Here is a 21,972-nt window from a genome sequence, read left to right as displayed (position 1 = left end):
GGCCCCGAGTCTTCCTGCCGCAGAGGGAGGAATCCGGAGTCTGGGGGAAACCATGAAAAACTGGGGCAGAGGCTGAAGTTCAGCATCAAGACCAGGTTTCCTTCCCACGTGGCACTGCAGCTGGTCGACTTTGGAACTTGAAACATTACATCTCCTTTCAATTCCGACCAACCAAGTTCAGCACATGTCCTGTGAACACCATTGAAACACGGTCCTGGGCTTTGCAGAACTCTGTCAGTACTGGCCCGGGAAATCAGGATCCCCATTTCACAGGAACCGAGTCGTATAGAGTTGACTTGCCTGTAATCACAAAGCTGGACTGCAGCAGTGCAGGCGCCAGGATTCCAGCCCAGGGTCTCCATCCTTCCCTGAGCCCAGCGGCCCGAACGCCAGGCAGGCATCCAGGTCCTGTGGGGGACAGAGGAGGGGGCAGGCCAGGAGCTCAGAGGTGGGACCTGGCTGACAGCAGCCCACAGCCCGCCTGGCCTCGGTGCTATCTGGACCACTGCTCTGGGCTCCAGCATCCCCTGGGGCCTGTCCCCAATCCTGCTCACCCTCGCTTCCTCCGGCCTCTGTGGCTGCAAACTCCGTGCCGCCCTCCCTCCCCTCATCCCCTTGGATGCCCTTGCTCTCATTTCCAGTGGCAGGCGGGCTGCGGGCCCCGGAGGGCGCCGAGACCTAGCTGCAGCGTCTCTTTCACGCAGAATCCGAACCCTCCGGCGCTCCCACCTAAGGTCCCTCCGTGAGGTTCCCCTCCATTCTCCGCCCTCACTTGGCTCCGGCCCCTCTCCCACCCAGCCACAGTTTTTTCTGGTCATTTGTTGACTTGCCTTTTTCTTCCCCCACTGCTGTGTAGCTAGCTCCCCAGGTGGGGCATTATTGACTCACCCTCTAAAAAGAGCAAAGGAGAATTTATGATTATAAGAGGAATATAATTTGATTGTGGGCAATATGGAAAAACAAACACATATAAAGAAGAAAATAAAAGTCGCTCAGAGATTTGCCCCCTGACTTTTACTTTAAACATGTCCCCAGACTCACACAAGTGATTCTGTTTTTCCCCAGTGAAGTCAAGACCACACTGTGAAGTTTTGAATTCTGCCTTTTAAAACACGTGAATACCCTGAGTTGTCCCATCATCTGCCAAGTTGGCGGTCATCCCGCTGCGTGGATGCCCAGGGCTTGTGCCCCAACGGTAATGTTCCCGTCCCCGAGGCGCAACGTGGGTTTCAGCGGGTGCTCGGGGACCCTGCCGAGAGCGGGCGAGGGAAATCCGCGCTCGGCCCCTGAGTGCGAACCCCTAAAAGTGGAGGATGGGATCCGCCCCGCTCGCGGCCGCGCGCCGACGGGTGTGAATTTGGGGGAAGACTGCGCGGGGCCAGCCGAGGGTTGGGTCACTTTCTACTTCTCGTGATTCCTTCCATCAGGGACGTCCCGGAGGTCTGAACTTCGCCCGGGACCCAGGCGACCTGAGGACCCGCCCCTCCCGCTGCCGCTCGACGGAGGTCACGACGTCCCCCGGCATCGGGGCGGGGCCGTGGGGCGGGGCGGGGCCACGGGGCGGGGCGCTCCCGCCAAATTCCAGCCCAGCCCTGCGGCGCTGCATTATCGCGAGAGCTCAGAGGCGGCGCGCAGCTCCGGCGTCTCCTTCCCGGCTGGCGGCGGCGGCGCAGTGCGCAGGCGCGGCGGGCGGGCGGGCGGGTTTCCCTGGGCTACAGCCGGCGCCGTCGCCCGCTGGTCCGCCGCCCTGCGCCATGGCGGGCTGCGCGGCGCGGGCTCCGCCGGGCTCCGAGGCGCGTCTCAGTCTCGCCACCTTCCTCCTGGGCGCCTCCGTGCTCGCGCTGCCGCTGCTCACGCGCGCCGGCCTGCAGGGCCGCACGGGGCTGGCGCTCTACGTAGCCGGGCTCAACGCGCTGCTGCTGCTGCTCTACCGACCGCCGCGCTACCAGGTGCGGGCGGCGTCGGGCGAGGACCGGGCGGGCCGGGCGCGGCGCGCGGGCACCCTCCCCGGGGTCCGGGTCGGGGTCGGCGGGGACAGGGGCTACTTTCCCCAGCGTGTCCTGTGGCCGCGAGTTCAGGGGGCAGGAGGAACCGCGCCTCACCCGGCTCGGGGGCGTGGGGCCCTCCACCCGGCGGAGCGGGTGCAGAATTGCAATTGGTGCGGTTCAGCAGCTGCGGCAGAGGCGCGTGGGGTGAGGAGTGAGCGAGCCCACGAGTTCTTTTATGTAATTGAAGGTGCGGGGAGACCTACCTGCTGTCAAGTCTGAGGTCAGAGGTCCCGCAGTTACGTGGAGGGACCGTGGAGGGGGCCGGGCGCTAGCGTCCCGGGTGCCCGGACCAGGTTCGCCACCGTGACTTGGGAGAATCCTGCCAATAAATTAGGTTCACACAGTTTACCCACAGCCATGAGTAATAATAGCAGCTAAAACTTATGTAGGACTTGTTCCTACGTGCTTTACATGAGTAATCCTCAAGGCCGTGCTAAAAGGTAGGTACTATTATCCCCATTCTGTAGATGGGGAAACCGAGGTCCAGAGGGTTCAGTAACTTGCCCAAGGCCACACAGGCAGAGCGGTGGGCGCGGGATCTCCACCCAGGCTCTAGGTGCTTGCTGGTGGCCCGCCTGTCCCAGGAAGTAGGGTGTGTGTGCCCCCAAGGACAGCAGGTGACGACTTCTCGTGGGTCTCTTTCAGATAGCCATCCGAGCTTGCTTCCTGGGCTTCGTGTTCGGCTGCGGGATGCTGCTGAGTTTTAGCCAGTCCTCCTGGAGTCACTTTGGCTGGTAAGAAGGACTTGGGGGGCGGGGGGCTTGAGGCTGCGGCGGGCAGATCCCAGGGCGAGTGGCAGGATGTCGTCGTTTCTGTGTCTCATCTCTGGCCGGCTGAAGGCTGTCTAGGGTTCTGTGGAAGCGAGGCATCCACCTCCCGCCGAGATTCCCACAGCTGGGACCTTGAAGGCTCGTGCCCCTCCGTGGCTTCTGCTGCCGGCGGAAGCGAGACTCTGGCTCCCTCCCCGCAGGTGCCCGCAGCTGCGGCTGCTGAGACGCCCGCCGCCGTGGCGGGAAGGGGCAAGGCTCTGGCTCGACCTCGCAGGCCTCCGCCGTCTCTGGTCTCCACTAGGGGCGCAGCCAGTGCACCCCCCAGGGCCCGGGGAGGATTTCTCCCTACCCTCTGACTTCAGTCTAGTCCCTCACGCTGTCTAGTCCCCGACCTGGGTAGGCACCGGTGGCTTCACGGTGAAAAGCTTTTCTCCCATTATCAACACTGAGCTGTCTAATTCCTTGTTGCTGGAGTTATTTCATTTTTTAAAATGTTAGTATTTCCTGGCTGGCGTAGCTCAGTGGATTGAGCGCGGGCTGCAAACCAAAGTGTTGCAGGTTCGATTCCCAGTCAGGGCACACGCCTGGGTTGCAGGCCATGACCCCCAGCAACCGCACATTGATGTTTCTCTCTCTCTCTCTCTCTATCTGCCTCCCTTCCCTCTCTAGAAATAAATAAATAAAGTCTTTTTTAAAATGTTAGTATTTGACGTACATTTCTACTTTATTCCGCAGTTTCCCGCTCTCGTGTTTTCCTGTGTGCGGTGTCGTTTTAGAAAGGCGACAGGGCCCGCAATGCCCTCGTAACCTGTGTTTGTTTGCCTGTGACATGCAAAAGCGTAGTCCTTTTAAAGCCTCACTGTCTGCACACCTGGGGGAGTAATACGGATGCCCGAGGTCCACACCTGGACAGGTGGCGGTAGGGCCTCATCGCAGAACTCAGGGACAGCTTCACAGCCCCGAGTCCAAACTTCGCCGTGTGGCTGTTCCCTTACCCCGACTCGCTGTTCTCTGTCCCCCTTTAATTTCTTGTTCCGAAGGCTCCAGCTCAGCCTGTCCCCTTGTCCTTGGTAGGTACATGTGCTCGCTGGCACTGTTCCACTACTCGGAGTACTTGGTCACGGCGGTGAACAATCCCAAGAGCCTGTCGCTGGACTCCTTCCTCCTGAACCACAGCCTGGAGTACACCGTGGCCGCCCTTTCTTCTTGGATCGAGTTCACGCTGGAGAATATCTTCTGGCCAGGTCAGCGCGCCCTGCTCTCCCCTCCGGAGGGGCGGTCGGGGCTTCCTCGCCGGCTTGGCGCCGGTGACCTGGGTTCACCCGGCAGGTTTAATCTCCCCGAGTGCTCTCCCCAGGCCTCCGTCCTCACTAAGCTCTTTACGGAGGACGGGCTTGTGGGCTCCGCTTCTGGGGTTTGAATCGAGGACATGCCGACCTTTTGCCTTAAGCCTTGCATAACGTAGTGCATCCTGGGATATCAGGGCCCTACCTTTAATCATTGTAATCCTAACTGTACAGTCTGAGGAGATTTGGATCTCATCATTTTATGTGATTTGAGACATTTCCTACGAAGCTTTTGTTAGCAAAAGCCTCTGCACCAGGCACCTACCTGCAAGTGCACCCTCCCGCAGCAAATTGAATCAGATGTGTGTGGTTCAGCATTCAGCAGATGGCCATGGCGGGAAACGCTGGGTCCTCCTCTGTGTCACTCAGCTGTCCTCGTCCCCGGGGGCAGGCCAGGAGCCGTGGCAGGGCGGTGTGGACCGAGAGCCTGCCCGCTCTTTGCCGGGGTGCTCCGGCGGGGTTGTGGGCGCTGGAGACAGACGAACAGCACAACCTGGGAGGACGTGCTTTGCTCGTACTCAGATTTGAATGCGATAGCAGATGCCCGTGGCCCACGGGCGTGTCTCCCACCGTCCCTGCCTTTGGGAAACAGAGTCCCGTGAGCATCCAAAGGCTGGACGGACTCGGCGGTCCTGAGTCTCCACTTCCCTTTTGTCGCCTTGTGTCCTGCAGAACTGAAGCAGATCACCTGGCTGAGCACCACGGGCCTGCTGATGGTCGTCTTCGGGGAGTGTCTGAGGAAGGCGGCCATGTTCACGGCCGGCTCCAACTTCAACCACGTGGTGCAGAACGAGAAGTCGGAGACCCACACCCTGGTGACGAGCGGCGTGTACGCCTGGTTCCGGCACCCCTCCTACGTCGGCTGGTTCTACTGGAGCATCGGGACCCAGGTACGGCCCCGGGGGCGGCCATCCGGCGGGTGTCAGCGCGTTCACAAGGCCGCTGTCCTCTGTGAGTGGGGGCCCCTGCTCCCCGCCACGGTTCAGCTGAGAACTGAATAAAAGTCAAAGGAACCGATGTAGCCCTGGACACTTCTCACCGGGTGCTTGAAATACGGGCATCCTGAGCTTTGGGGGAGTCTGGGTGCTGCCCCCCATGGGCTGCCCCCCTGCTCTGCCTCTTTCACTTGGGTCTAGAGCACCCAGTGGGGTGGGCACAGAGACGGGGCTGCCGCTCATGTTCAGGGGAGGCCGCTGTCGAGGAGGCTGAGGCCGTGTGTCAGGCTTAACGCGACCGTGGGGCTTTGGTCTGTCTGGGGCTGCAGAGTGAGCTTGGTCCCTCGGCCGTCGTCTCTTGAGTCTACTCCCTTGGTCCTGGGAGGACCTGGCCGGAGAACATGGAAACATAGAGCTTAGGAAACTCACCACCTCGTGAGGAAAATGCGGCCTGGGCCCCAGCATTCCACGGCAGCGCATGGTCCGTGGGGACTCTGGTGGCCCCAGTGGTCACTGCGTAGCCTTTATTTATTTATTTATTTATTTATTTAAATCCTTACCTGAGGCCATGCCTTCATTGATCTTAGAGAGAAGAGAAGGGCAGCGGGGGGAGAGAGAGACATTGATCAGCTGTCTCTTGTATACACGCTGCCCAGGGATCGAACCCGCAACCCTCTGGTGTGTAGGGCGATGCTCCAGCCCGCTGAGCCACCTGGCCAGTACATAGCATTTGTTTTAAAACTGGCATTTCTGAAACTTAAGAGTCTCGCATTAACAGTCACGTTCCCCAAGAAGAAATCAGTTATAGTTGAGACATAGAGTTGCCATGAGTGCTAGCTACAAGCCTGAGGACTAAAGAGGGGTTTTTTTTGTTTTTTTTTTTTTAGAGAGGGGAAGGGTGGGAGAGAGGGAGAGAAACATCAGTGTGTGGTTGCCTCTCATGCGCCCCCTACTGGGGACCTGGCCCGCAGCCCAGGCATGTGCCTTGACTGGGAATTGAACTGCTGACCCTTTGGTTTGTAGGCCTGTGCTCAACCCACTGAGCTACACCAGCCAGGACTAAAAGTTTATTTTCTTAAATATTTTATTTATTCATTTTTAGAGAGAGGAGAAGGGAGGGAGAAAGAGAGGAAGAGAAATGCCAATGTGTGGTTGCCTCTTGAGCGCCCCCTACTGGGGACCTGGCCTGCAGCCGAGGCCTGCACCCTGACTGGGAATCGAACCAGGGACCCTTTGCTTCACAGTCTGGTGCTCAGTCCACTGAGCCACACCAGTAGGGGCTAAAGAGTTTTCAGACTTCTTCGGCTACAGATCTTTGTACGCTGTGACCCAGTACACACGCGTGTGTAACAGCGGAACACGCCTGTCCCGGGCCAGCACTGGCCCTGGCTGTGCACGAGACACTGTTTTCTCCTCACTGTTGTTTGTGAGGCTGCTTGTGAGTTTGTGGCTCAGCACCGCCCGTGGCCCACGAGGGGCAAACCCCCGCTGCAGGTCGTGCGGAGAGGCGTCTGCGGCTGCGAGGACACGGGCTTGGGGGCCGCCGGCCGGCCCGTCCCGGCTCTGACGTTGACTGCTTGGCCTCCCTGTGCGCACGAGTCGGTGGGGCAGCGGCAGTGGCAGCCCCCAGGGTCTGCCCCGGGCCGGGCGGCTCCTTGGTGGTGAAGGGCTGAGTGTGCACTGAGCGCCGAGAGCCGTGCTTGGCCGGCCAATGGTGGTGAGAATGAGGAGTCGAAGGTGCGCGCCTGCCCCTCGGTGGGGGTCGCCCGCTCGGGGGAGACGCACGGCGGCGGGCCGGTCGGTGTGGCCGGGAGTGGGCACGTGGGTTCCCCCAGGGCTGGATGCGCTCTTGGCCCGGAAGGACTCTGGGCGATGGGTCGGTGGATGAGACGTTCTCGAAAGTGGAAAAACCACATGGTTCGGGGTGAGAGGCGGCTCAGGGGGAGGCAGCCAGGGGTGGGGGGAGGAACTGGAAGATGTGGGCTCGGGTCCTGCGCTCCCACCAGCCCAAGGGGCGGGCTAGGCCTTGGAGTTTCTGAGCAGGGGAGTGGTTGGGTGGAGGGAGCCGTTTCGGAAGCTCGTAGGTAGCAGTGCATCGGGGACACGGGCGGGCAGTGGGGCTGGGGCAGGGACCAGGCCGCCGGGGGGTGGGAGGGAGCGTGTCAGGCTGTGGTGGCCCGGGACAGGGAGGCGGGGGGCACCAGGTGAGTGGGGGTCTGTCTGCTCGTGGGGGCTGGACGGGGAGCTGCTCTCACCCAGGTCTGGGGCTGAAGTCCAAGAGGTTGGTCTTCCCATGCGCGAGCCACCCACCCTTCAGGCGGGAGAGACGGCAGAGGCACGCGGGAGGATGGCCGTGACGCGAGCTCAGTGCCGACGGTGCGACCACACTCCCCGGCACGCCGGCTGCGGCCCTCAGTGACCCTGACCGCTGTTGGTGGTTTGAGCGCCTCTCGGGCCCTTGGCGGGAGGTCCCCCGGGGGTGCCGGCGGCAGCAGGAGCCGCGGAAGCACACGGCGTCGGCCCCCCTGACCTTGCCCGACCTCTGTTCCCGCCAGGTGATGCTGTGCAACCCGGTGTGCGGCGTCGGCTACGCCCTGACGGTGTGGCGCTTCTTCCGCGACCGCACGGAGGAGGAGGAGATCTCGCTCATCCACTTCTTCGGCGAGGAGTACCTGGAGTACAAGAGGCGGGTGCCCACGGGCCTGCCCTTCATAAACGGGGTCAAGGTGGAGCTATGATGCCCCGTGCAGCCCGGGGCAGGACGGCCTCCGGGCGGCGGCCTTGCCGCAGAGTGGGTTTTCTCCGTCGTTTCCTGTGTCGCCGTCTGCTCCTCTGGAACATCCCTGAAGACCCAGCGGTCAGCAGGCCGTCGGACCAAGGGGCTGCCCCGCCCCCCCAGCTCCCCGGAGCAGTGTGCTCCGGGGCTGCATCAGGAGAGGGCGCGGATGGAGGATGCGCAAGGAGCAGATCACAGCAATACCCCGCGGTGCCCCCCGCCCCGGAGCGCCCGGGCCGCGCGCCAGCCTCCGAGGCCCCTCTGGGGAGGCGGACTCGCCCCTCTGAACGGGGCTCCTCCGGCAGGAAGGGGTGTGCGGGCACCCGTGCTTCTTAGGGTTAGAAATACACCGAAAACCTTTCCTCTAGCTGAAACGCGGCCCAGCTCCGACCTCCTTATTTCCGTCCTCGGTGCCCGAGTGTCTGCGCATTCTCAGAGCCTCTTCTTCACCTTCCGTGTGAGGCGCCTTGCTCTGCGCGTATTCAGTCGTGCTCCCAGTGCGACGGGAGTCTTTCATCGTTAGCAGTAGAGGTTCGCAGGGGGCTCGGTGCTTGTGGCCCCGCCTTCTCTGGGGCAGAGAGGAGGCGTCGGCCAAGGGGCTTTGTGTCGCCAGGGAGCCCGGGCCCCGTGGCTTCCGGGCTCTCGCCTCCCCCCGCCCGTCTCCCTCGTGGGGGCCGTTGCCAGCGGCAGGCATGTCCAAGGCCATTGTGTGTCCTTGATCCAGGACGTGCTTACCGAGCGCCTGCTCTGTGCGAGGCATCGTCAAACGTTAAGGCATACTGCTCCCCATTTATCTGGGATGTTGTTATTTTACCATAGTGTATAGTTGTGTGTTTTGCTTTAACTCTATTACCTGTTGATTTCTGTGTTCTGATCTCAAAATGTAGTCGCTAACGCCACCTCAGACTCTCCCAGAGGGGTATCAAGAGCACACGCAGCTACCGAGTTCACGCCGACTCGTGAAAATCGTTTGTAGAGCAACCAGTCCCAACTGAGTCCGTCCTATTTTTGTTTTTCGAGTTCAGGGAGAGCGGTTGGCTCCGTGAGTCGAGTGCAGAGACTTGGAAGGCCCTGGCTGAGTTCGGGCTGGACAGGAGCTCGGGCTCAGCGTGAGGCCCTTCCGTGCGGCTCTGCGGCGGCGGCACCGGGACGCGGGGACGGGAAGGCGGCGGGGGCCCCGGCCGGAGCGCCGCCCTGCCCCCACGCCGCACCACGCAGCCTCCGAGGAGCCGCCTACCTTTCTGTGCCTAGACCCCCCCATCCGTGGAGCGGGGTCGCCACCACCTACCTCACAGGGGTGTCGTGAAGACTGAAGAACAATGTCAGATGCTCGTAACGCTTAGGCGAGAGGTGACACTCGTGGAACTCACACTGACCGTGTGAGGCAGAGTCGCACAGCAGTGGACAGCTGACGAGCCGTGCCGGACACCAGAGACGTGGGCTGGAAAGAGCATTTACCAACGCAAAACTGGTGTTCGTTTCTAGAATTCATGGCCTAATTAGTTGTTTTCTTTATTATGTATACCAAAGAGTGTGCGGGTTCGGCGGTCGCTGGCGTGGCACTTGCTGGTGTGAGGACCAGAGAGACCCGCCCAGCGGCCCCGCAGAGGGTCCTGCCGGCAGACCGGCTGAGGCCGCCGCTGCAGCCCTGGCGGGCCGGTGGGACACCTGGCCCTGGGCCCCAGTGCGGACTCGGGGTAGGTCAGCTGTAGACTTGCTCCCTGGACCACACCCGGCAGATGAAACCCCATTTAGGAGGACTGCAGAGGGAGGGGGTGGCAGCCGTCCCAGCCCTCGGAGGGGAATGGCTCAGGGTGCCGAGTGGGTGGGGCATAGACCCAGCTTTCCTGGCACAGGTGGGGGGTTTGGGGGGGTTGCTGCATTTGTGGTTTCCATTGCTGGGGAGCAGCGAACGGCGGCCCCTGGCTTTGTGGGCAGGGGGTGCGAGGTGGCCAGTTTGTGGGTCTGTTCTTCCTCCACCTGCTGGAGTTCTGAAAGCCCCCCTTCCTGTCCCCCAGGGGCGCAGAAGGCAGGCCTTGCTGTGTGGGTGCTGCCCCCGCTCGCCCGGCTTGACATTCTGTTCAGCTTTCAGGGAGCAGGTCGGGGCGGGGCCCTGAGAACACACCCCCGCAGTGATCCGGGGGCGGGAGTCAGCAGTCCCTTGGGGCCGAGAGATGAAGGAACTACTTAGGGCCAGGGCTCGCAAGTGATTGACTTCTGCCTGGCACCGAGACTTAGCTTATTTTTAACCGCGTAAATTTAGCAGCGGCCGTGCGCTGAGCAGAGAATCAGGTTAATGAGGTGCAGGTTTCCGGGCGTCCCCCAGAGCTCTCTGGGCAGAGGCCGCATCTCCAGTTCCCGCAAACTAAAAAAACCGTCGGGAGGTTTCTTTTCCTGTCACAGGCTTTAAAGTGCAGGTTCCTAAGCAGAACCCAGGCAGCGCACAGAACAAAGTTACTTCGGAGCCTCCTGAAAGGACGTGTTTTACAGGGGTGTGCGGGCTGGACTGAGAACGGCAGTTACAGCACGGGGGGGGGGGGGGGGCGGCGAGCCCCAGAGGCCCTCGGTGTGCGCGCTGCCCCCGGAGCCTAAAAGTAGACTGGATGCCCCCACCCCCACGCCGCCCCCGTCTTCCCCGTCCCATCCATCGAGCCCTCTGGGCCATGACACGGTGGGGAAATGCCCCTGAGCTGGCTCGTCGTATTAACAGGTTTGGCTCCGCAGGTCTCAGCCGCAGCAGCGCCTTCCAGTGGCAACCCCCCCCCCCCCCCCCCAGCAGGCAGGGTAATCCAGTGCCCCCTCTGTGCACTTTCTCACTGCCTTAGGCAGCTGCCGCCTCCCGCCGTTTCTGCTTCTGTAGAGGACCCGGGACTGCCCGCGTGGGGGGGGCTTGCTGTCTGTGCCCTGCTATGCAAGCCTGCTGCCCAGGCCGGGCAGGGGCCTGAGCCGGGCAGGGGCCTGGGCCGGGCAAACCAGCCACGGGAAGCGCTCGCGTCCACAGCCAGGAGAGGGACGAATGGAGTAATTATTCTACTCTTCTTTTTACATGCAGAAATGTTTATTCCTGTGTTTTCAATTGGGTTTTGTTTCACAAGTACCGATAATCCTTCCCGAACCTGAAATAAAGCTGTACTTGGTTTCACTACGAGCAGCCACCACGGTGTGATTGTGTGGGACGTGGACCCCTCGGGGCGTGCCACTTCCGGCTGAGAGGCGTCTGGACCCGCACCCTCAACCAGGGGCATCCTGCCCCTCGATTCGGTTCTGAACTCCCACCTCTCGGCGGCTCTTGATGCCAGCGGCCCGTGCGCTGTCAGCCCCCATGGGAGTGTGCGGTGCTTCGGCACGGGGACTCGGGGGCCTGAGATGGCAGGTCCAGGGGTGTCAGAAGTTCACCCGTGACAGTCCCGTAGTGACGTGTGGGCCCAGCTGGCGTGGGGAAGCCGTTCACCGTTTGAACCACCGAATCAAGATGGATGTTTGCTTACAGGTGTCTCTCTGGGCATCGTTTTGCCTCCAAAACTTCGAAAATTAGGTCCCAGAGGTTAATTTTGCTTTTGGAAAAGTACCAATTTTCCACCTGTGAACAGGGCATCAGGTAGGAGTGGGGCACACCCGGAGAAAGTCTGCCGCCGACTCCACTTCAGTAAGCAACAGGAGGCGGGCACGGGGTGTGACGGCCGTGGGAGAGGGAGCGGAGGGGCTGTGGAGGGACCCCCCTCCCGGCCGTGCATGCTGCCCTGGGAGCCCCGCCTGGCCGGGCAGGGAGGGGGAGTGGGCGCAGGTTTCTCCCCTCGGCTGGGTCAGCGCTCGGGTCCCGGGAGGAGCCGCCCAGTGGCTCCCGGCTGACAGTGGGGCTGTGATGTGGGAGGAACTGGGTTCCTTTCAGGGTGGAGTCCCGTCACCCACGTACAGAGCTGCCAGTCCTCATGGGCACTCGGGTGACCCCAGGATGGGCCCACGCACAGGCACCGGGAGAGGCTGGACCAGGGAGTGGCGTGAGGCTGGCTGTTCCCTCACTCGCTGTCCCTGTAGGCTGGCGCTCCTCCCCGGTCACCGGTCACCGCGGTGAGGACCAGACATCAGGCTGGGTGAACGCGGGGAAAGCGAAGCCAAAGGATCGGAAACGAGGGCCTTTCAGAGCGTTTCTGGGTTTGCTGGGAGACAGTCACCTTCTGCCCTCAGACAAAGCCGTCCCGAGGGGAGCCCCCTCTCAGCGGGCTGCGCCCAAGACCCTGGGACCTGCCCCATTGGCTAAGTGGGGTGCTCCCTCCGAGGGGGGCCATCACCCCCGTTTTTTGGTTTGGGTCCGTGAGGATCTCTGTTTTTCGGTGCAGGCTCTCCTGGGGGGCCGTCCAGGGAGGGGCCGCCTCCTCTGGGCTCTGAGGTCTGCTCCCTCTTGTCCGTGGCGCACACCGGGTCTCCCCTAAAGAAACACTCGGCCCTGAGCTCCGGTGTGCGACACTCCCCACCCCACCCCGGTCACCACGCCGAGCACCAGGGTCAAGGCTCCCGGAACAGCAGCGGGCCTTTCCGGAAGGCCCCGGGTGACCAGGGCCTCGGAGCCAGAACTGGAGGCTCTCCGAGGGACTGTCCTCCCCTTCTGGAGGAGTCTCAGCTGCCGGAGCGCAGCCATTCAGGCTGCCTCGGCTGGGGCATCTGAGCTGCTCAACGCGGTGCCTGGGGGTGGCGGGGTGTCAGCGGGGAGGGGGCAGCACACGCCTTGTCTCCACCTGCAGCAGCAGCCCCGCTCCCCCCCCCCCCCGCCCCACCGCCCCTCAGCCCCTGGGCCCCTGCAGCACATGGCTGCTGCCACAGCACGAGCTCCACTGTGACAGTGACATGGCCGCTGTGGCACCTTCTGTCCTCTCTCTGGCAAGCATTTTGGCGAACACCATGGCTCCCGAGACGGGGCTGCTCTCCCCAGCGACCGTCCCCAGCCGCTCTTCTCACGGAGTGAATCACCGCCGGTGGCACAGGCGCCCGGGAGCCGGGCCGTGTGCTGGCGGCGCTCGGTGGTGTCGGGTGCGGGCAGCCCCAGGGTGCACTGACCACTAGGGGGTGTGGGCCCTGTCCCTCCAAGTCGCCTCTGTCGTCTGTGAGTCCAGTTCGAAGTCTCCCTCCACATGACAAACCCCTCTGAGCCCGGGTTTTACAAAGCGAGGCCCCGCCGAGGGCGCAGAGGGGTCGGGAGGGGAGAGAGAGTCCGTGGTCTTTCTCTGTCGTCCGCACGGGTCTCAGAGACGGAACCGCTGGCCCGCCCAGGGTGGAGAGACCGGCTGTACCTGGCCTGCATCTCCTCGCCTGTGCCGTCCTCACGCACGTTCTGTAGGTGCTGGCACTCCTCGTCCACAGGTGCCTGAAACCTGTGTGGGAGGAGGCGACCCTGGGGTCCGAGAGGCCGCGGAGCCAGCCCAGCGCGGGTCTGAAGCTCACCGTCCGCACGAACAACGGACTCACGCACACACACTCGAGGGCCCCCCCACTGGGCCTGGACGTGGGCCCTGAGACTCTGCTCCCTGAGGGCAGGCCTGGGTGCGGGTGGGAGGCCGCTGTGGTCCGGACACGCACCCAGGTGGGGCGCGGGCGCAGCAGGGCCGGCTGGCGGGGAGGCCCGTGTGCAGGGACAGGGTGGGTTGGGAAGGAGGCCTCGCTGTCGACCCTCAAGCTGAGACCTGAGTGAGTGGGGCCCGGGGGACGGTCTGAAACAGGAGCGTCCCAGGCAGAGGCTGGGGAGTGGGCGCCAGCCAGTCTGGTTTCTTGGGGGACGGAAAGGCCACTGCGAGTGGCGTGTGGTGCGGGCTGACGTAACCAGCGCTGGGTGGGGAGGGCCCTGGAAGGGCTGTCGGGTCTGGTGCGGTGGGCCCTGTGGGCTCGAGGAAGACCCCTGGCTGTGTGGCAGCCTGGAGGGCAGGGGCGTGTATGACCACGGGGGCTCGGGTGGGGGGCAGCCGTGGAGGCCCAGCAGGCGGGTGGAGACAGGTGGGTAACAGGACTTGGGGTCCGGGGGGCCTGGGGGTTAGTGGAAGCAAGGAACCCAGGATTTTCCCGGGCTTTTTCCTGGCGCTCCCAGAGTCTGATGTCATTTAGCGAGGGGACCCTGGAGGAGCGTGATGCGGGAGGGAGGGAGGTTGTGCTGGCCGTGGCGGGTGTGACGTGCCCGTGAGACACCCAAGCAGAGTGCCCCGGGAGGGGCAGCTGGAGGTGAGCCCGTCTGCTGCTTGGACCCACTGCCGAGGGCTAGTGGCGGGCGACCGTGTGCCTGGATGTCACCCATGATCTCGGCCTTGATGAGCGGAAGTGGGCCGTCAGAGCAGCCCACGCATTCCGCGTCTGGCAGATGTCAAGCACCTGGTCACCCACGCGCCCTGAATGACCCCTCGTGACTCAACCCGCTGACTTCCGGAAGGGGCCCGTCCCCGCGTGGGCAGCTCTCCCACACACGCTGAAGCGCCTTGGCTCCCGGGGCCCCCCGCCCCCCCCCGCCCCGGCCTCACCTGGGCTCCAGCCGCTCCTTCACCTTGGCGATGGAGCGCACGTAGGGCGTGATGTGCTTGGTGATGGCGGTCAGGCGGGCGTTCTCCTGCTTCAGCTGGACAAGGTCGCGGAGCTGGGCTGCGGGGGCCAAGGCCAGAGAGCTGGGTCTCACTGGCTTTGGAGTCTTAGCCTGCAGCCTCACACCATCATCACGGCTCCGGTTAAAGAGCGAGGGAGACACGTGAGGGCGTCTGCTCACTGGATTCCGACCTCAGGCGCGTCGTCTGGGGGCCCGTTAGCAGCTGCGAGGCCCGGTCAGGGGCGAGGGGGAAGAGCAGGGGGGGTTTTCGGGTCTGGTTAGTGGGTCCCTGGTTTCCTATCCCTACCGGCACAGGGGTTAGCTCTAGGGCGGGGTGCACTGGCAGCGGCTGCCCGGGACCTTCATAAATCTCCTGCTCGTCGGCCACCCGCTGGTAGGTTTCCTCCCACAGCTGAAAGGGAAGGTGAGTTGGCCGTCATGTGAGTCGGTGGAGATTCTGCCCTCTGGCCACCCAGGGCTGAAAGGCACCCCCGGCCGGGTCCTGTGGTTCCAGGCAGCAAAGACCCAGGTTCCAGAGCCGCCACACTGGGCCTCCCGGAGTCCGGCCAACTGACTCTCCCCCCTCCCTCACCCCCACCCCTCTGTCCCGGGTGGCCCAGTGCGTGCTGATGCTGGGGGGCTGCCGGGAGTCGGGCCCTCGGCGAGGCTACCTCCTGGAAGACGGCCCTCCTGCCCTCCACGGAAGCGTGCTGCGCGGCGATCCGGGCGTCCACCTGCAGGGCCCTGTGCAGGATGTCGCCCATGATCTCGGCCTTGATGAGCGAGTGGTGCTTGGTGAGGTCCCGGTGCAGCTCCTGCACCTGGTCCTTCAGGCTCTGCGTGTCGGCCTGCAGGCGCTGCAGGACACACCTGTGAGTGCGTGGGCCCCGCCGGCTGTGTCCCTGCGGGGGCCTCAAGGGAGTGGCCAGGGCCAGATCTGAGCACAGCGCCCTGGAGAGGAGGGGTGGGGCCTTCCCCAGCTCACACGCAGGTGGGAGGGGCGGGGGAACAGGGCGGGGGGGGGGGGGGGCCTCACCCGGTAGGCGTTCTCAAAGTGGCGACAGTGCTCCATGAAGGGCGTGTCCTCCCCCTCTGCCAGCAGCACTTTGGTGCTGATGGACCGGTGCAGCGTGGGCTTCTGGACCGCTGGCCCCAACACCTTCCCTACCGGGGACGGGCAGCCGGGCACCCCCAGCCCCTTGGGGCCTGAGCCCCCTGCTAACCTGGGGAGGGAGCCAGTGTGGATGCAGAGGAGGCTGGGGGTGCAGAGGGCCCCCTCCAACCCCTAGCCTCCCAGGGTCTCTCACAGCAGACCGCACCCCAGAACCACCACGGGAGCCCCAGAAGAGCCTGGTGCGAGGCAGCACCCAAGACCAAGGGCATCGGTGCGGTGTTTGTGAAACCTGCAGGCGATGTCATGGTGCGGAAGGAGAAGCCGTAAGGAGGCTGTCGGGGCTGGTCCAGAGCGAACTTGAGGGGCCCTCCCATGCACTGGGCCCTGGGGCCCCGGCTCAGGCCTTTCTCCTAACTCCTCCCAGGTCTGAGGCTTCCTAGATTCCAGCAGGGTCCCCACCCCGTGGTCCTCCGCTGATGGAGGTGCCCCAGATGGCTGCTTCCCAGACAGCACGCTCGCTTTCCCGCTTGGCGTCATAGGCTTGGGGTTCAGTGAGCTGGGAGGGGCAGCACCCCTCCTGTCCCGGCCTCTCGGGCACCGCACCCTGACAGGGACCTGGTTGCTCACGTGTGGGTGCCGCCCCCAGCACCCGCTGCCCGGTGAGGCCCCGGCGGCGGCAGCAGCAGCGGTTCCAGGCAGCGGGAGAACTCGGCGCGGTGGTCGCTGACGATCTGGGCGAGGAAGACGGGGCTGAGCCTTGGAACCCGCGGGGGCCCCAGCTCGGCAGGCGCCCCGCCCCTCCCTGCACCTTGCTGCTCTGCGCCGGCTGGAGGCGATGCGGCCGTGTGGCGATGCCCTGCAGCCTCTCGATCAGCTCCTGCAGGGCGGGGGGGGGGTTTGGGGGGTTGAGGGGGAGGCCCCAGGGCAAGCCTGTCTTTTGCATTCACCTGGTGTTTGTGGGAGGCGGCAGCCCTTCCCTGGGACTGGCTGGGAACCCCCAAAGCCCACAGGGGAGTCCGGGCTCCAGCAGGTGCTGAGCTCTGGGGAGCACGGGCTCCTGTTCCCTCCCGGGGCTTTGCTGTTCTTTCAGAGGTACACGGCTGACGGTGTGCAGGAGGGGAAGGTAGGCCCAGAGGCGCCTGTCCCAGCCCAGGGGTGACAGGCTGCCAGACCAGGAAGCGGCAGTCCCCAGGGCGCCGGGTGGGTTCCTGCCGGGGACAGGGAGACCCCAGAGGCGCTGGGGGACTCACGTAGCCCAGGTCCAGGAACTGGGCCTTGTTGGCCAGGCTGAGGAAGGAGGAACAGATGACCAGGTGAACCTGCAGGAGGGATACTCACTGCTCAGTGCCTGGCCTGGGAGGGGGCCTCTGGACAGGGGAGCCCGGCCCCCCCTCACCTGCAGCGTGGGCAGCAGGGCGGCCAGGTGGGAGAGCTGCTCCTTGAAGGCTTTGTCCTTCTCCTCATACTGGCTGGGGGAGGGGCAGGCAGCCTCATCTCCAGGGGAGGGCTGCCCACCTCCCCAGGGGCCTCGGGGCCCGGCGGGCCATCCTCCGTGCACCCTTCCCTGCCGCCCTCCCTGTACCCCGAACCGCCCTGCCCTCCTCCTGCGGTGGACGCCTGGACGCTCTGCTCCCCGGGGCAGCAGAGCCCTGCCAGGCACTCACCTCTGCACGACCTGTAGCAGCAGCGCTTTCCTGTCGGCCAGTTTGTCCTGAGAGGGACAGGCTGCTGCAGGCCGGGCCTGCCCAGCCGGGCCACCTCCCCGCACCCTCCCGCTCCCCTGGGCCCCGGCCACACCTGGCACGCTGGCTCGCTCTGCTCTGCAGCCTGTCGCGGGGCCGCCTGAGCCAGAGGCCCTCCTTCCTGCATCCTACTGCCGGAGAGTGTCACCTCCTGGGGCAGGTGTTCCCCGGCCACCCCCTGACCCAGCACCGGCTGGGGTGGGCCCCGGATTCCCTGTGGGAACTCTCCTGAAGACAGATGAACTCCTGGGACGTGCAGCTCAATGGCTGCCTTCCTGCTATACGGGGAACTCTGTGAGGGCTCTGGGGCGCGTGTCCTATGCCGTCGTCATGGATGCTCAGCCCGTGGCTGTCCTGTCCTCCCCACCCCTCACCTGCATGCTGCCGAACAGGGAGTGGATGGCGGCTTCCTCCTCCGCCGCGCTGCACCGCACCTCCTCCACCATTGTCTGCAGCAGCGCGATGGCCTCCCGCGTGGCCGTCTGCAGGGCCTTCACGCCCTGGGGACAAGGTGGCTTCAGCCTTCTGCGAGGCGCGCGTGTCCCCAACCCTGCGCCGGCCATCCGGCAGGGCACCCCGTGCTCACCAGCACCGCCTGCTCCAGCCGCTCGCAGCCCTGCACGTAGGCCGACTCGAGGTCCACGCAGTGGGCTCGGCTCTCCCTGCGGGTACCCCGTGGGTGAGTCCGGCTCAGTGCCCTGCTCCCCCGCAGCCCCCTGGCCTCCAGCTCCCTTGACCCACCCCTGCATGTCCCGGAAGCAGCGGATGCACAGCAGCGACTTCTTGTCGGTGGAGAACATGATGTAGGGCTCCGCGTGCTGCGCTGTGGAGGTAAGCGGTGAGTCCTCGCCCCGCCCCCTCGCCTTGCCCCGCCCCCTCGCCTCGCCCCGCCCACCCGGCACGTCACACTCACGGCACTTCTGGAGCACGTCGCGGCTGCGCTGGCCCAGGGCCACGATGTCGTGGCGCGCAAACATGCGTGCTCGGTGCGTCTCTTCGCGGCAGCGCGCGCACAGCGGCTGCCCACACGTGTTGCAGAAGTACGTGGTCTCGGAGTCCTGTGGGCCCAGCGCAGGCTCAGCCCGCCCACCGGCCGGGAGCCTGGGCCCGACCACCGCCCCTGCGGGACCGGCCATCTTGGCCTGTCACCGAGCGTGCCAGGACCAGCCTGGGGCAGGAACGCGGCTCGGCGCGGCCCTTGCGTGTAACCCCGACTCTCTAATAGACCCAGCGTACAGGCGAGAACCCCCAGGCCCAGAGAGTAGGTAAGAGGTGCTGTGTGGGCGGCGCCCTGCATGGGCCTGGCCAGGCCCTACGCGGGGTTGGGGTCGGCCAGGACTGCATTTGCGGGACGCGGTGCCCACAACAAAAATGGGTGTGTGTGGAGACCTCTCAAGCCCCCGCTTGCGACCCCCACTAGTAGCTACGTGGCGGTGCCCACCCTGGCCGAGTGGATGCCGGATGTGGCTGGGAGACGGGGCGACGCCTTGCAGTTCCCTTGCGCAGGCCAGACCCGGGCGGAGTCCAGGCCCCGGCCCTGGCTGAAACAGCGGCCATGAAAGCATGCGCTCTTACGTTGGCACTCAAGGCCACTTCCTCCCCTGCTCTCCTTTCCTCCAACTGGTCACCTTGGTGTCATACAAGTCCTAGCGCTTGCCCTGTCCCCCCCAACCTCGTGATCCTGCCTGACCATCCTCCCGGAACTGGGGATACCTGTCCAGGTTCTGAGGGCCAGAGTCCCACGTGCCCCTCACAACCTGCCCTCAGCTCCTTGGTTTGTTGTTATCTCTCCCCCTGGGCTCAGGGGTGGTGCCACCCCCCTCCCCCAAACAGCACGCTGACCCTGCGTCCTTTAGGGCTGCCCACAGCCACCCCGGTGGCAGCCGGCCACAGGGCCGGACCCAGCCCTGGGCCTGGCCCCTCCCTCTCGGTGCCACTTCTCAGCTCCACTCTGAGTTGGGGACCAGTAAGGTGTCCCCGGATGGAATGGCCTTAACCTCAGCCACTGTCTGGCTCTTTGCGCCAGTCACTTGTCCTGGACTTTAGTGCCCCCGCCTGTAAAATGGGACCCGCGTTTGGGACCCAGGGTGACTTAAGGAGGTGCTGCAGGGACCCCAGTGGGTCATCCCCTGAGGACACGTTGGGTGGGCTCCGCCAGCATCAGGACCCTGGGACCTGGAGCCCTCGCCTCCCCCCCGCCCCCTGGGTGCGCCTGCCTGCTTGCTGCACTCCAGGTCACAGTTGGCACAGTGCACCACCTCCAGGCTGTCCCCCGAGCTGTCCACGAGGAACTGAAGCAGCCGGTCCACGGGAGGGATCCCACTGGGGCCCTTCACCACCGTCTGGTGTCTGTGGAGAAGCTGCAGCCAGGGTCCAGAGGCCCCCTCCCCTTGGCTCCCCACCAGTTCCCACCCCCACCTTCCAGGCTGGAACTAAAAATAGGGCGGGAGGTGGGGTACCCAGCAGGCCCGCATCTGCTATAAATATCTCAGCCACTGCTTGCTCTGACCCAGTCGGACAAGTCCTGGGAGGCAGGGGTGTGTCGACCTGGTGTGACAACACCCTGGGGTGGTAAGGCAGAAGCCTGTCCCCAACCCCCACTCATTGCATCTGGGACTTTGACGACGGCCGCGCCTGCGTCACTTGAGCCGGCATCACGGCCTTAGACTGACCAAGGATTTCAGGGGCCCCGGAGGGAGGTACTGGGAGCCCTGACTGACCCAGTGTTGAGATCGGGCTACTCCAGTAGCAGCAGTAAGCCCCCACAGGACAGGCGCCCTAGCCCCGCCCTTGACCCCTGACCTTCTGTGGGAGGCCCAGGCCTCAGTTAATCTGACCAGCAAAAGGTGCAGCGGCAGCCACGTGCATCCTCCCATAGGCAGGTGAGGCCTCTCCCCTCCCCAGTTTCTGATGGGATTTCAGCGCCTTGCTCCAGGCACCAAGGTCCTTGCCCGGGCAGGGCCGGCCTCCCTTCCCGCGGAGGGCTCCGTTGGGGCCGGGACGCACTCACTGGCACAGCGGGCAGGCGAGACGGCCGTCGGCGGCGCGGCCGCGCAGGCAGCCGGCGCAGACGTGGTGGAAGCAGTCGAGCAGGCAGGGGCGCTGGTACTGCGCGTGGCACAGCGGACACAGGAGCGGGTGGCCGCTCGCGGTGTCCAGAGCGCCTGGGCCCTCCGGGGGCGCGAAGATCGCTCCCGACATCGGCGGGGTCTGCCCAGGACGGCGGCCAGGTGTCCGGTGGTCATGGGGCTGAGCGGGCTGCCAGGGCCCGCGGCTGGGTTTGGAGTGCAGGGCGCAGGGAGAATGGGCAGGGAGGCGGGCGGAGGGGCCAGCCGGGCACCCCGCCCCCACGGGCCCCGGAAGGTCAGGCCGCTGCACCCGGCAATGCCTCCTGCCCAACAGCCAGCCCCCGCCTGCCTCCACCTCTCCCATGAACCCTGACTCCCACCCCAGGAATTTCCCCTCCCGGTGTCCTCAGAGTGGCCGGCAGGCGACACCCCTTCCGCTCTGGACCGCACTGTTGCTCGGCTGCGGTGCCCCGACCACCTACCTCAGGCTCTGCCGGCCGGGTCCGGCCCCAGCCACTCCGCCCGCAGTTCGGGAGGGGGAGAGGCAGGGAGGCTGCCGCTGCAAAGGACGGCGCCACTTGAGGGTCCGAGGGTCCGAGGCTCAGAAGGGGAGGACCCAGCTCCTCTCTGGAAGACCGAGTCGTTGCAGGAATGCGGGGGCCTGTACCCACGGGGATTGTGTTGGGAGGGAAGTGGGTCCGCGCGGCCCCATTTCCTCCACGGCCAATCGGGGGCGACAGAGCGGCGGATGCCCCTCCAGGGACATCCCAGTACTGGTGAGAGGGCGTGAGAAGGCTGGGGATCTCCGACCTCCCTTTGGCTGATTTGGGGCTCTCGGCGGAGCCATTGACCTCTCAGAGCGTTTCATGATATGCAATGCGTGAACCAGGCTTCCAAGTAACTAGGCCGCACCCCCTCATCAGGCGAGCTCCGGAGAAAGGCCCCCCGGCCCCCCTCTGCCTTTCTAGGCCCAGCAAATGCTTGTTCGTCCCAGTGTGACTTTTCACTGAGCGCCCTGCATCCGCAGGTCATTGTCCGCCTTCTCTTCGCACGGATCTCTGGGAAAACAGCCCCCCACCCCATCCTGTTCTTGCCCTTCCTGAAATCAGCGTCAGGCCCAGAGCCTGACCCACAGAGGGTGCTCAGTCAAGCCTTGCTCATCAGCTCCGGCTGGTGTAGCTCGGTAGATTGAGTGTGGGCTGCAAATGGATGGGTCTCCGGTTCGATTCCCAGTCAGAGCATGTGCCTGGGTTGCTGGCCAGGTCCCCAGTAGGGGGAGCATGAGAGGCAACCACACATTCATACTTCTCTCTCTCTCCCTCCCTTTCCCTCTCTAAAAATAAATAAATTAAATTAAAATCAAAGACTTACTCATCGGTTAGAAATATCTGGGAGATAAAAATTCGAGCTGGGTTTTGAAGGATGTGTAGGAGTTTGCTGGGGAGAAAGGAAGTGAAGCCTAGGCAGACACTGCCTGCCGTTTTCGGGTCCTCCCCAGCCCTGGTTCCGTTTGTGCTCCCAGTCACGGTCACGTAATAACAACGGCGAATGGGTCCGGGCCAGAGCACTATTCAGAGTTCTCGTACTCCTTAGCCCTGGCAACCACCTTGGTTGGGA

General features: G+C 64.3%; 2 protein-coding genes across 3 annotated transcripts; one reads left to right on the top strand and one right to left on the bottom strand.

Annotated features, from left to right (window-relative positions):
* The first annotated feature begins 1,669 nt into the window (after positions 1-1,669).
* ICMT (isoprenylcysteine carboxyl methyltransferase) lies at positions 1,670-7,986 on the top strand. The gene is made up of 5 exons (XM_028511559.2): positions 1,670-1,949; positions 2,694-2,782; positions 3,893-4,062; positions 4,837-5,054; positions 7,655-7,986. Exons 1-5 carry the CDS (start codon positions 1,755-1,757, stop codon positions 7,835-7,837), a joined length of 855 nt encoding a protein of 284 aa, XP_028367360.1. The 5' UTR covers positions 1,670-1,754; the 3' UTR covers positions 7,838-7,986.
* A 2,294-nt stretch (positions 7,987-10,280) lies between these two features.
* RNF207 (ring finger protein 207) lies at positions 10,281-21,062 on the bottom strand. 2 transcript variants are annotated; one of them, XM_036025242.1, is made up of 17 exons: positions 20,298-21,062; positions 19,504-19,636; positions 18,201-18,345; positions 18,029-18,110; positions 17,874-17,949; positions 17,662-17,787; positions 17,210-17,256; positions 16,942-17,014; positions 16,796-16,864; positions 16,354-16,422; positions 16,173-16,276; positions 15,468-15,654; positions 15,103-15,288; positions 14,612-14,843; positions 14,373-14,490; positions 13,161-13,241; positions 10,281-12,301 (listed from the first exon to the last, which is right to left on the bottom strand). In XM_036025242.1, exons 1-17 carry the CDS (start codon positions 20,717-20,719, stop codon positions 12,130-12,132), a joined length of 2,322 nt encoding a protein of 773 aa, XP_035881135.1. In that variant the 5' UTR covers positions 20,720-21,062; the 3' UTR covers positions 10,281-12,129. The 2 variants fall into 2 exon arrangements, with proteins under 2 accessions (XP_035881135.1, XP_035881136.1); XM_036025243.1 differs by having other exon boundaries at positions 14,792-14,843; positions 20,298-21,060.
* Between the last annotated feature and the right edge of the window lie 910 nt (positions 21,063-21,972).

The sequence above is a fragment of the Phyllostomus discolor genome, chromosome 5, assembly GCF_004126475.2.
Source record: "Phyllostomus discolor isolate MPI-MPIP mPhyDis1 chromosome 5, mPhyDis1.pri.v3, whole genome shotgun sequence".
Lineage (NCBI taxonomy): Eukaryota > Metazoa > Chordata > Mammalia > Chiroptera > Phyllostomidae > Phyllostomus > Phyllostomus discolor.
The sequence above is the reverse complement of the archived record's forward strand: the minus strand, read 5'-3'. Positions and strand labels throughout refer to the sequence as shown.